Source organism: Aethalodelphis obliquidens, unplaced genomic scaffold, assembly GCF_003676395.1.
Source record: "Aethalodelphis obliquidens isolate GAN/ISIS:26980383/991018 unplaced genomic scaffold, ASM367639v1 scaffold59, whole genome shotgun sequence".
Lineage (NCBI taxonomy): Eukaryota > Metazoa > Chordata > Mammalia > Artiodactyla > Delphinidae > Aethalodelphis > Aethalodelphis obliquidens.
The window spans coordinates 4,348,644-4,362,095 of NW_020838003.1; the positions used below are offsets into that span (position 1 = coordinate 4,348,644).

The following is a 13,452-nucleotide window of genomic DNA, read 5'->3' on the forward strand; positions in this document are numbered from 1 at the left end:
CTTGAACCCATGTCCCCTGCATTGGCAGGTGGATTGTAAAGCACTGTGACACCAGGGAAGTCCATTATATAGCAAACTTTTAAAGAAAGCAAATAGTTATGTATTATAGAACTTGACACCTTTCCCTGTAATCTTTTACCAATTTGCCCCAGTCCACACTCTCATTCACACACTTAGGTTTGATTACTCATTTGTGATTTATTTACTTCCTTAAAATGTAGGATCGGGCTTCCCTGGTGGCGCAGTGGTTGAGAGTCCGCCTGCCGATGCAGGGGACATGGGTTCGTGCCCCGGTCCGGGAAGATCCCACATGCCGCCGAGTGGCTGGGCCCATGAGCCATGGCCGCTGAGCCTGCGCATCTGGAGCCTGTGCTCTGCAACGGGAGAGGCTGCAACAGTGAGAGGCCCACGTACCACACACACACACACACAAAATGTAGGATCAAAAACTCTCCTGGGAACTTTAAATTAACTTGCCTCAAAATGCCTCAGGTGACTGCCTAGAAGCTAATTAACTCCTTATATGTAAGAAAGGTTGCTTGTTTTCCCTTCTCACCTAATTTCATCCTCTCTATACCGGCCAGAAAACAGAGTGACCGTATTCTAAAGCACCTATGATTGCAGTTTCTCTCTTTATCTTCCTTTCTAATAAGAAAGCAACTTTGCATCTTCCTAGGAGGGATAAAGAAACCTCAAATAGCTTTCTCCTAATTAACTGACCACTGATCACTGGCATTTCAATTTAAACGTATAGCTTACAGATTTAATATTTTCACTGATTACCCATTGCTCTAATATATAAAATTTGTTCTGATACAAACTGCTTTCTGGTATAGCAAAATAATTTAAATTTTAAATCAGAGAACAATTCTTAAGAGTTAAGGCCACTTTACAACAGGGCAGTCACAGGGAGAGGAATTCAGTGTGACTGGGAGCATTCTGGGATGGAAAAGCAAGACTTGAATCATATATAGGCGGGAATCAGTTAGATGGGGGTGGGAGGTGAATGGAGCAGGTGAATAAAAGAGGGTGAGCAAAGCTGAAGGCGGAAGTGAGCATGGTGAGTTTAGATGTCATGACAAGAGTAGTTCAGATTGATTTGGAAAAGACATGAAAGAAAATTTAGGGTAAAGCATATGTCAATCAACTGAAGAAATACCTATTAAGTGCTTCCAAAGTACCAGGCACTGTTCTAGACACTATAGATGCAGTGGTGAAGAGAATAAACTTTTCTGTAGTCAAGAAAATTATTGTTTGTGGTGGGGTAGGGGACAGGAAATAGCTATATAAATATTTTTAAAAGATAATTTCAGATTTGATGAAGTTAGATTGATTTTTTTTTTTTTTTTTTTTTTGCATTACACGGGCCTCTCACTGTTGTGGCCTCTCCAGTTGCGGAGCACAGGCTCCGGGGCCATGGCTCACGGGCCTAGCCGCTCCATGGCATGTGGGATCTTCCCGGACCGGGGCACGAACCCGTGTCCCCTGCATCGGCAGGCGGACTCTCAACCACTGCGCCACCAGGGAAGCCCAGTTAGATTGATTTATCTGATAAAGGAGAATGAAACAGACCATAGCTACCAGATTTTTAAAAATCGTGTGCCTTCTAGGTAAAATTGGAACAGGCATCCCCTGTATGGATGTTTTATTCTTTTGTTAGTTTGTTTGCATTATTATTATCTTCCACATGAATTTCTTAGTAGGAATCTTTTTCTTTTTTAAAAATATTTATTTGGCTGCGTCAGGTCTTAGTTGCGGCATGCATGTGGGATCTAGTTCCCTGACCAGGGATTGACCCCGGGCCCCCAGCATTGGGAGCATGGAGTCTTAACCACTGGACCACCAGGGAAGTCCCCTTAGGAATCTTTTAAAGCCACTTGCCCGTTTTGTCAAGATTGGCTTAGTTAGCAGTCTGTCTTATTATCCCCATGATCCTGGTTCTAGTTTAGAGTTAGCCATGGAGGACTGTGCCCACATAAGTGGCAACCCATTGTTGCAAAGTGAAGAAAGTGACTGAATGAGGGCGCATGTCAATCCCTCCCAGGTAAGGAAGTCTCACTTTTTCCACAGGAAATCTGTATGTGACACAGGCTCACCTGACAAATGCATTGAGTGAAGCTGCCAGTATCAATTGCTGACTTCAGATTTAGAGTAAATCTTCACTTCTTTCTTATTTTTCAGACAAAATATGTTATAAATACTCTAATTTTATCTACCCCATAGGGTGTACACATCCCACTTTGGAAAGCACTACAACAGACAGGGTCTGGGGAGAGGATGGTTATTTCACTAAGGGTGATAAGGGAAGGAGACTGTGAAGTGACATTGAAGCTGAAATTCAAATGAAGAGGCAGGAACAGCTGTGCAAAGAAGAGTGCTTCGGGCACAGGTGTATCAGTTAGGGAAGCAGAGTCGCTCTGAATATTAAGGGATTAGAGGATTTACTATAGGAATCAGATGTTACACAGATGAGGGAGGATCTTGGGAAATGAAAGTCTGGGAGGATAGTCAAGGGACTGGAGAAAGATTCACTGACCAAACCTTCAGAAGCACTGGTACAGTTATACACATAAGAGTTCGTGAGAAAAATCCAAAAAGCTAAGACTGTCCGGCTGCCAAACTGGGACTGCTAGGGACCTATGGGAAGCTATTGCTTCTATGTAACTACTGCCTCTCTAGGTCCACTTCCAAGCATCTGGTGGAGGACCTGGGACCATTGTTGGTTGCAAGGCCACCAGTCATGAAGACAAAGTGAACTCAGAGGAGAGCAAGTGCAAGCTGGGATCCACAGTGTCTGTCACTACATCTAATCAAGAGTAATGGCCGGGCTTCCCTGGTGGCGCAGTGGTTGAGAGTCCGCCTGCCGATGCAGGGGACGCGGATTCGTGCCCCAGTCCGGGAAGATCCCACATGCCGCGGAGCGGCTGGGCCCGTGAGCCATGGCCACTGAGCCTGCACGTCCAGAGCCTGTGCTCCGCGACGGAAGAGGCCACAACAGTGAGAGGCCCGTGTACCACCAAAAAAAAAGAGACAATGATGATCTGGACTATGGGTATAAAAATATAGATACAGAGAACTGGTCAGGCAGGCTTTTGATCTCATTTCTCCAACCTATTTTCTCAGTCCTGGAAACATTTCTCTGTGTGTATGAGATGTGAAACACCCTCTGTTGCGAAGAAAGTGCAGCAGAGGTAAATGGTCGGGGGAGGCTGGGACTGACCCTGAGGACTTGCTATGCACCAAGATCTATGCTGGGCCTGTTCCTCACAGCAATCCTGGAGGAGGAACTTGGTGTACAGGGAGGTTAAAAAGTGTGCTTGAACCAAGGTCACACAGCTAATAAGTGGTGGGATTGATCTTAACTCAGATATCTCAGAAGCCAGAATCTTAGCTCTCTCCACAGCATACTGCTGTGTCTCAGGTTAAGGTCCTTGTGGGCTTTGTCATGTTCACCATCAGCAGCTGCTACCTGCTCAAATATCACACATATCTGGCCTCTCAAGTGTATCTCAAACGTACAAGGCTGGTATTCTCTGTCCACTCCCAACCTTCTTAGAGACTCCATACTGCATCATACCTCCAGCCCAAGTTTTCTGGACTCTGGAATAACTTATCCTATGTTTGGGTCTCCATAACTACTTGAGGCTTTATAATATTTAAACATATATATTTTTAGGTTATGGAAAAGAGTCAGGACATTTTTGGTCTCCTGGGTATATTCTTATTGGAATAGCATTGCCCTTGAGGATTAGGAAATAAATTGCATACCGCATAAACTCTTGTAAGTCAATGTTGTTATAAGGTATTGTCAAATTTTATGCTGAAGTTTTTTTATGTCTCCAAAGAGCACTTTAAAGAGCTTCCATGTCTTTATCTCAATTACACTTTATTTGAGATGAAACCAAATGAATAAGGACACATGAGAATTACCGTTACACGTGCAATAGTTGAGGTACATGTCTGAGACATTAAAAAATCAAGACTTGTTTTCTGATCAGTGGTGCATTTATTGATAGCATTGTCTTTTAACAAAGAAAATATTTCAGACTACAGGGTACATATGTCAATACTGCTTTGCACTTAATTATTTGCTTAGAGAGTGTACATGTATATGTAAATGGTACAGTTATACACGGCACGGATATCTCAGATGCATTGTATGAGAGGCCCACAGGCAGATTCAAATACAGATGCTGGCGGCCATGGCAACTTGGTGAGGTCCAGCTCGATTCCAAACTGCTCCGCTTACCAGCATGCTCCCAGGCTGGGGCCTGCTGACGTGTGCCTCAGGATGTTCTCTGGAGTCCTGGGAAGCCTACAGCTGTTCTCACAGGCAGCTGTTGTGTGTGGGATGCGGTTGTGAGGACATTTGTCCAGATGTGGGCGTTACGGAGATTGTGGGCTTAAGCATGATGAAATTCAGCTGGTCAGAGGTGGAAGAACAAAGACAAACTCTAGCCTCTAACAATTCTTCACAGCTGGATTTTAAAAGCAACTTTCTACCTTTAATTACAATTTCAAAATAATGCTTTAAATTTTCTAGTTCAAATCAACAAGCTTATGTATTAAGATGCCATCCGTTTTTGGAATTATTTCAGTATAGTTAAAAAGAAACTTTTTAACACAAAATACTTGCTGGTAAAATGGTAGCTCATGTAGTCTTCTTTTGAGGAGGATGTAGAGATTTTTTAACTTTTGGAACTTTCTTGGTTTTTTTATATTTTCTCCCTTTTTTTTGCTTTTTTTTTTGGTTGACCTGTGAGGAGACAGAAAAAAAAAGGGTAATGTTTCTCTATCTTACCCTTTTTCCTTCCTTATATTATATTTGGACTCTCCAGACTGTGGTCTTTCTTTATCCTCAGAACCAGTTTAAAGTTGCTTCAGTCTCAGAGGGGCTCTTTTTGATTCTATTTCACTCACTTTGATGAGGAGGCAGTAGCCTTCTGACTGGTTCTCTTCTGTCCATTTTCTGGGCTCATTACTACCCCCACTGCAATCTTGCTTATGACCCACCTGTCCCAACTATAGTTTTCTGAGGTTGGTACTATTATCATCCAATGTTTACAGATGAGGAGACTGAGGCTCGGAGCGGGTGACTTGCCCAAAGTTGCACAGCTAGTATGTGGCAGAACTGCTAGTCTGTCAGAGTCCAGAACCAAGTGCCCAACTACATATTCTGTGGCCCTCTTCAAACTTAACCCTTTAGCACACCATGCAGGATTCTTCCCCCTTTCCTGGTCTACTTTTCTATCTCAATCCCTTCACTCCCTCCACACAAACTCCAGCCACATTACCCGAGGTTCCTGGAACACAGTGAGCTCTCTCATGATTCTAGTCGGTTTTTTATGCTGTCCTTACCCTCCTGGTGAACTACTTATCCTTCAAGACCCAAATCAAATGTCACCTGATATAAAAAGTCTTCCTTAACCCTTTCTTCCTGTCCCCTCACCTCTGGCAAAGTTAATTACTCCTTCTTCTATTATCTTCAAGATTCTTGTACATATATTTATTTTATATTTTTCACATTGTACTATAATTAATTGTTAGCAAATTTGCTACAGAAGGAAGGGACTTTATCTTATTACCTTTTTTTTTGTTTTTGGTTATGCCATGCGATAGTTCTCCAACCAGGGATTGAACCCGGGCCCTGGCAGTGAAAGTGCCAAGTCCTAACCACTGGACCACCATGGAATTCCCTACCTTATATCCTTTCTATCCTCACTGTCTACCACTCAATACGCATTTATTGTATTGGATAAGAAAGACAAGCTGCCTACCCTCATGGAACACACATTCTAGTGGGAGAGATAGACAAGTGATACTGTAAGCAGGACTACCATTACACCTCAAGGTGATGACATCATTCTACGAAAAAAATAGGAGCACAATAACATGAATGAAGAACGTATCCTTAAAGGGACGACATGATTCTTTGTTTTCCAAAGTTAATTTCTAAAAGAAAGAAAATTTTGTTCCTTTTTTTCACCAACCTGTTTCTCCCACTCTTTAATCAATTCTTTCACATCTGTTGAATTTGGGTTTAGACAGGTTTGAGCCCCATTCTTCATTGTAGCACTACCAAAGAAATAGCAACAAGATTTTTCTTTTTACTTTTAATAATTTAAATGCTTCATCTTATCCACAGAATTCAATTCCCCAATTAAAAATGTGCTTGTGTCATCACTATAAGCATCTGAGACTTCCAGTCTTTTTCCTGCCTTTTCATTTTTTAAGTGACTGAGGGGACTTAGATACATTTCTAGGATAGCACATAACTCTAAGTTGAAAAAATCCAACAGGTATATGCAATAGGAGAAAGTTAAATCTAAAGATAACATTGGTTCTGTTATGATGGAAAACGCTATTTAGGTTTAAGTGAAAATATAAAATAGACAAGTTGCCAATATATCTACTTTCTTTTCCCCCAAAACAATGAAAATGAGCATGAATTTTGCTAAATTTTCTAGTGAAACAACTTAAAACATAAATAAAATGTTTTCTTAAGACAAGATTAACAGACTGGTTGAATTTTTAAAATTACATCAGACTCTCCAGGAACAATTTAAAGACTATTTTCTTTAATTTCTGTCTAATCTAAGAATAAGAGTAGTCATTCTATACATCATCCTTGATTTAGGTTTCAAAAAACTTACAATAGGCATATCCTTTAATCTAGCAATTCTAATCTCTAGAAAGGTATTACTAATAGGAAAGAATTAAAGACACAATATTGCTACAATAGCAGTTTGTTTTCAATAGCAAAAAAATTGGAAATAACCTACATTTAGGTGTTGGTCATATAGATTATGGTACGTCCACATGATAGAATAAAATTTGGCCATTAAAATTGACATTATTAGGAGAAAATGATGTTATTACAGAAGATTTACTGACAGGAAATGTTCATTATATAGTGTTAATGTAAAAGCAGATTACGAAACAGTATGTAGTGTATGATTTTATTTTTGGGTACATATATTGTGTGTATAAATATATATATATATAGCGTCTATATATGTACACACAAAGCCAATGAGGGAGATTTGGAAGACTATATGCAGAGAGATTAACACTACCTATCACTGAATGGTAGGATTACAGACGATTTTTAATTTCTTCTTTTGGGTCATTTACATTAAACATTTTCTACAATGAACATGTCATCTTTGGTTCCTAACCTCTACCAGATATTGCTTGTTGTTTTAGAAGAAAAGGAAGAAGTAGACTGGATTTATGGAGGGGCAACTATCTGCATTTTAAGTGTCTGAATGGGCAAGTATTCTGAGGGTAATACTCACACTAAACTTATTGCTGGAGCCTATGTGTTGGATGAGTTTTTACTTACATGATTTCAGTTTTCTCACAAGAAGGGCTTGGGGCAAATTGTTTAAGGTCCTTTAAGGATTTTGAATGGATCGTCCCTGGGCTGGTGTTGATGCAGGAACAGCGTCCATTCCTCATTGTTGGAGTTCCTAAGGGGGAAAGAGAGGTAGAAAACATCGATTTAGAGCAATGTCTCAATTTAGGTGATCCACCCAAATGATACATTTGACTCAGTCATGATTATTACTATCACTTACTGAGTGTCTGTTAATCATTACCACGAGATTTTGAGTAGGTGTTATCTCCGGTTTATAGATAAAGAATCCAAGGTTCAGAGAAGTTAAGTAAAAAACAAAGCCTTTCAGCTTTTAGGGGACAAGTGCAGGGTCTCAGCACAGGTTTCTTTGGGTCCAAAGGCATTACTCTTAACTACCATATTTTACAACCTTAGGAAAAGGGATTTTTATAATATTCAATAAATGTCTATCACAGGTCAGATACACAGAGACCTAATTCGTGTGTGCTATGCAGACCATAGTATCTCAAGCAACTCCCAAAGCCATTTTTTATCTGACCTTAGTGAAATGGAGTTGGTACTCGTTTCAACAAAAAGCTCCGCTTACAATAACTAATTACCACCACCATCCTGATCTTTCCCACTGCCTTGGTTTTCAGTAGTACTTTAAACTTTTGAAAATTCTTTAAAATACACTATCTTCATTCCTTAATTTTTTCATTTATTCAACATACATTTACTCAGTACTTCCTATATGCCATACATTGTATAGTAGGTAGAAAAAGCATAACTATAAAATTTCCATTTTACAGCTGAGGAAACTGAAGTCTAGAAAAGTTCATTAATTTGCCCCAAATAACAAAGGAAGTTAGTAAACAGATTAGGGACAACCTCTCTGATTATTGGATACTTAATTTGTTAACCACAGACATACTTATCAAGAAACACTGTCAGGGTGACAAAAATAATTTAGGAGACAAAGTCTTCCATCTCATCACCCAGTTCAACAAACATTTATTGAACACTTACTCTGTGCCAGGAATTCACACACGTGGACTGAGAAGACTTGTATTTGACTTGGCAGGTCCAAGATATGAACTTTGGATAACTGACAACAACTGACTCACATCACTTTCTGATGCACACAAAGCAGTTACTTTACTGGCAAATCAAGAGACTTTTCTAGCAGTTCACATCTCTGACTTGACTAACCCAATATAACTCAGAATCCCTTACCTTGAACTCCAATCAGAGTCAGGAAGATGATACCCAAAAGGAGAGGAACGCCACTTTTCTTCATAGTGGTAGAATGGAGTTGCTCCTGTATTTGTTCTACTGAGTCACTCCTGTATTTGATTCTAAGCCTGAGAAATTCTTTAGAGAACATGCTCTTGGAAATCATATTTATTTAGGAAATCCGTTTCCCTCCTAAAATCTGATTGGCTGGTTGTCTTAGCTGATCCAGCTAAACTGACCACAAACTTAATTGTGCTGGGGGAACCCCTACTCTCTGATCCAAGGGAATTTCTGCATGATTTATATCTTTCCATTTCACATAAATGGGTAGTTTATCATAAGAGACGTGAAACCATCATCACTGGCAGCCTTTAGCACACTAACAGCTGCTCACCTGGATGAAGAATAAGTTATATAATGAATATAATAACATCATACAAGAAGGGCTGGAGATGTGGTTTCCAGATGGGAAATATTAAAGTCCAGATAAGTAAAACACTCTTCAAATTTTCTTACTATTTGTAGAATATCTTTATGTATAATATATGGCCACATTTATTTTTTCTTATATTGCTTACCCAACAATCTTAAACAATCAAAATACATTAAAAGGCATCTTAATTAATTCAGGGACTAGGTCATTTCCTACTGTGGTAGCCTCTTTTTGTTTTTTATGTCATTGCTGCTACAGATTATTATTTTTTTAAATAGATAGAATAATGGATCAGTTGAAAATAGACAATGGGTACTACATCAAACTTTAAAACTTCTGTGTATCAAAGAAAACAATCAACAGTGAAAAAGCAACCTATGGAATGGGAGCAAAACATATATCTGATAAGGAGTTAATATTATATGGAACTTCTACAACAACAAAATCCAAATAACCTGATTAAAAAATGGGCAGACTCGAATACACATTCCTCTAAAGAAGATACACAAATGGGCAATAAGCACATGAAAAAAGTTCAACGTCACTAATTGTTAGGGAAATGCAAATCAAAACCACGATGAGTTATTGCCGAAGACCAGCCGAACGAAGAAGATCAAACCAATCAGAGCCAGAAGGGAAGGGGTAAGGACATGAAATAGCATCGACAAATGGGGTCCGCAGGACCAAGACTACTGCTGGTTGCAAGGCAAATTTTATTGTGCTACAGCTGCAGATTATATAGACTAGAAAAGGGAAGGTTGCCAGACGGTGGTTTACATTATCTGAAGACTGTCTCGGCTCAAGGTTAACTTCCCTGGGAGAAAACCCATAAACCCAGAATCATCAAAAATAACCTGCAAGTGCAGGGGGGAGACAGCTTTGCTTGTCTCATTTTACATTCTTTCTGATCTCTGGACCCTGGTAATTTATCTCCCATGGAATGGAACAAGGAGGGGAACAAGTAGGGACAGTCCCTTCGAGCAGCTGCAGCATGCCTGGCACGTCCGCAGCCTGCTCTGATGGCTGACTGCTTCCCACAAGTTATCACCTCATACACACCAGGATGCCACTATCAAAAAACAGAAAACAGGGGCTTCCCTGGTGGCGCAGTGGTTGAGAGTCCGCCTGCCTATTGCAGGGGACACGGGTTCGTGCCCCAGTCCGGGAAGACCCCACCTGCCGCGGAGCGGCTGGGCCCGTGAGCCATGGCCGCTGAGCCTGCGCGTCCGGAGCCTGTGCTCCGCAACGGGAGAGGCCACAACAGTGAGAGGCCCACGTACCGCAAAAAAAAAAACCACCCAGAAAATAACAAGTGTTGGCGAGGATGTGGAAAAGTTGGAACCCTTGTGCACTGTTGGTGGGAATGTAAAATGATGCAGCCATTATGGAAAACAATATAGAGGTTCCTTAAAACATTAGAGGGTTCTCAAAAATTAAAAATAGAATTACCATATGATCCAACAATCCCACTTCTGGGAATATGTTCAAAAGAATTCAAAGCAGGATCTCAAAGAGATATTTGCACACCCATGTTCAAGGCAGCATTATTCACAATAGCTAAGAAATGAAGCAACCCAAATGTCCATTGACAGATGAATGGATAAAGAAAACGTTGTATATACATGCAATGTAATATTATGCAGCCTTAAAAAAGAAGGAAATCTTGTCACATGCTACAACATGGATGAAGCTTGAGAATATTATGCTCAGAGAAATAAACCAGTCACAAAAGAACAAATAGTCACAGGAAGTATCTAAAGTCAAATCTTAGAAACAGAAAGTAGAAAGGTGGGTGTCAAGGGCTGGGGGAAAGGGTGAGATGAAATTAATCTTTAGTGGGTTTAGGGTTTCAGTGTTGCAAGATGAAAAAGTTCTAGAGATGTGTTATACAATAATGTGAATATACTTAACACTACTGAACTGCATATTTAGAAATGGTTCAGAGGGTAAATTTGATGCTACATGTGTTTTACCACAATAAAATATAATAAGAGTAAGGGATCAGTTGCATGTAATGAAAATCCAAATTAATAGTGGCTAACTAGATAAAAGTGTGTTTCCCCAAACAGAGGCAGGTGACTAGGGCTTATACGGTGGTTCTGAGATCTCCATGAGGTCTCCCAGGCTCCTTCTATCTTGTTGCTTTATCACCATCTCTACGTTGCTGCCCTCATGCATGTGGCCAACGGGGGCTTGCCACCAGGTCCACTTTCAAAGTACAGCTTGGTGGGAAGGCAGAAAAAGGGCATGCCTCTCATTTCTTCACTTATCACTTGTCCATACCCTGGACAAGAATTTATTCACATGGCCACAGGTAGCTGCAGGGAAAGTTAAGAAATGTGATCTTTATTCTGGTTGATCCACTAAAATTTGAGGGTTCCAATACTGTAGAACAGTGTTTCTCAAACTTTTTTTTTCATAATTGCTTCTCCTGAGATAAATTAGATCAAATTTAAATTAACATAAATCTTAATTTAATTTCTTCTTAAAGAGAAAAAATAATTAAGAAATAAAATTTTGTTGGGTAGGGTTGAACTTTGGTGGACCATAAGTCATTGTAATATCTAAGATTTTTTAGCCCCCGAAGGAACCAATTTTCTGTCCCCTTGAGGGCAATCCTTCCTCCCCCGCATTGAGAATGCACGCTGTAGAGTAGGAGGGGAACAGATACTAGCATTTTCTGTTACACAATGCACATTTTTGGACTGGTTTCTAGATGGATTATTATGCTTAAATACAATATTAAGAATTCTTTTTGAAGAAAACTTGTGGTGATCTTCGACACAGCTTATTCATTTGTTTATGTTTAATTTTTGGTAATGACTGTGACCATGGGTAGGGTGGAGCTGGGTTCAGGTCCCAGCCTTACTACTTAACATCTGTGTGCCAAATACTTAACTTCTATGAGCCTCAGTTCCCTCAGCTGAGAAAACTATTACTAACCTCACAGGTTGATGAAATTAATGGCAACAAGCAATTTCAACTGCAAAACACCATAGAGCTAGTGACCATTTTTTCTAGCAAAGAGAGTTAGATGGAACCTTCTTAGGATAAAGAACAAGGCCTAGGGCTTCCCTACTGGCGCAGTGGTTGAGAGTCCGCCTGCCGATGCAGGGGACATGGGTTCGTGCCCCGGTCCGGGAAGATCCCACATGCCGCGAAGCGGCTAGGCCCGTGAGCCATGGCCGCTGAGCCTGCGCGTCCGGAGCCTGTGCTCTGTAACGGGAGAGGCCACAACACTGAGAGGCCCGCGTACCGCAAAAAGAAAAAAATAAAAAGAACAAGGCCTAGAATGGTCTGCCCTTGCCCACTTTTCAAGTCTCTTCTTGCATAACTCTCTGCTCCACCAACTCTGCTTTTCCTCCTTCAGTTCCTCAGAGGGGCAATGCTTCTTCCCATCACACTCCTTTTGCTCGTGCTATTCCCTGCCTGGAATGCTGTGCCTAATCTGCCTCCCTATCCTACTGCTTAGTAATTTACCCACCTTAGATTTCCAGGTTAGCATTTCCCCTGGGGAGACTTCCCTGATCCCCAGACTTGGTCAGGTCCCCCACCATGTGATTTCATGACACTATGCGCCTCTCCTCATTCAAAGGACATGCAAGGCAATGTTACGTTATCTGCTATCTTACGGTGAACATCTCCTTCCACCACTAGAACAGGGAAGGCTTGTGAGGGTCCATGCCGGCGCGCAGTGCTGAGCGCAGTGCCTGGCACTCAGTAGGCGCATAGTTAACACGTGCGCATCAGTAGGCCTACAGTTAACACGTGCGCATCAGTAGGCCTACAGTTAACACGTGCGCATCAGTAGGCCTACAGTTAACACGTGCGCAGGGAACCAGTGAGGGAACCGAGGCCCCCGGCCTGGCTCCGCCCTGCGCGCTTCTGGGCTCATCAGGTGTAAGCACACGGCGCATGCCCAGCCAGTCAGTTTACAGAACCTTCGGTGGGGAAGCTGCCGTCGCAGCCGGAGCATCTTGCTCCGCTGGTGGCCCTGCTGGTGTTTCCGCTACCTGCGCTGCTCCCACCATGAAGCACGTCGAGAAGAAAGGTAGTGTCTGTGCGCCTCGGGATCTCTCCCCTCTGCCTCCTGCGTGTCCCCTCGACCCTCACCTCCCAACCCGAGGGGGTGGCGCTTCCCCGAAGGACGCCGGGAGCGGAGTCCGGTTTGCAGCTTCCACGCGAGGCTTGGGCTGAGGCCGGCGGGACTGTTGGCCTCGGAGGGGCCGGGTCATTGGGGCGGAGGCCGCCGGGCCAGGTCTAGGAGGGTCGTTCGGCCTTGGGTCGCGGTGACTGGGACGGAAGTCTACCGAACGAGAGGAGGAGGTGCTGGGGTCATTTAGGAGTCACTCGAGGTACAGTCTTATTTTTTTTATCCGGAGGTGGCGAACTTCCTCCGGTTGCCAGCAGGACAGAGGCCGGCGGAGTGGTCGGGCTGCGCCTC

At 42.0% G+C, this 13,452-nt stretch overlaps 1 protein-coding gene across 1 annotated transcript; it reads right to left on the minus strand.

Moving 5' to 3' along the window:
- Positions 1–3,993: 3,993 nt before the first annotated feature.
- CXCL9 (C-X-C motif chemokine ligand 9) lies at positions 3,994–9,392 on the minus strand. The gene is made up of 4 exons (XM_027087630.1): positions 8,576–9,392; positions 7,346–7,472; positions 5,991–6,075; positions 3,994–4,756 (listed from the first exon to the last, which is right to left on the minus strand). Exons 1-4 carry the CDS (start codon positions 8,739–8,741, stop codon positions 4,652–4,654), a joined length of 483 nt encoding a protein of 160 aa, XP_026943431.1. The 5' UTR covers positions 8,742–9,392; the 3' UTR covers positions 3,994–4,651.
- Positions 9,393–13,452: the final 4,060 nt, after the last annotated feature.

Coding starts and splice junctions, on each gene's coding strand:
- CXCL9 (XM_027087630.1), bottom strand. CDS start 8,741: ATGATTTCCAAGAGCATGTTCTCTAAAGAATTTCTCAGGCTTAGAATC. Junction 7,473..8,575: donor GACTCTGATTGGAGTTCAAG/GTAAGGGATTCT, acceptor TTTCCCCCTTAG/GAACTCCAACAATGAGGAAT. Junction 6,076..7,345: donor TGTGAGAAAACTGAAATCAT/GTAAGTAAAAAC, acceptor TTTCTTTGGTAG/TGCTACAATGAAGAATGGGG.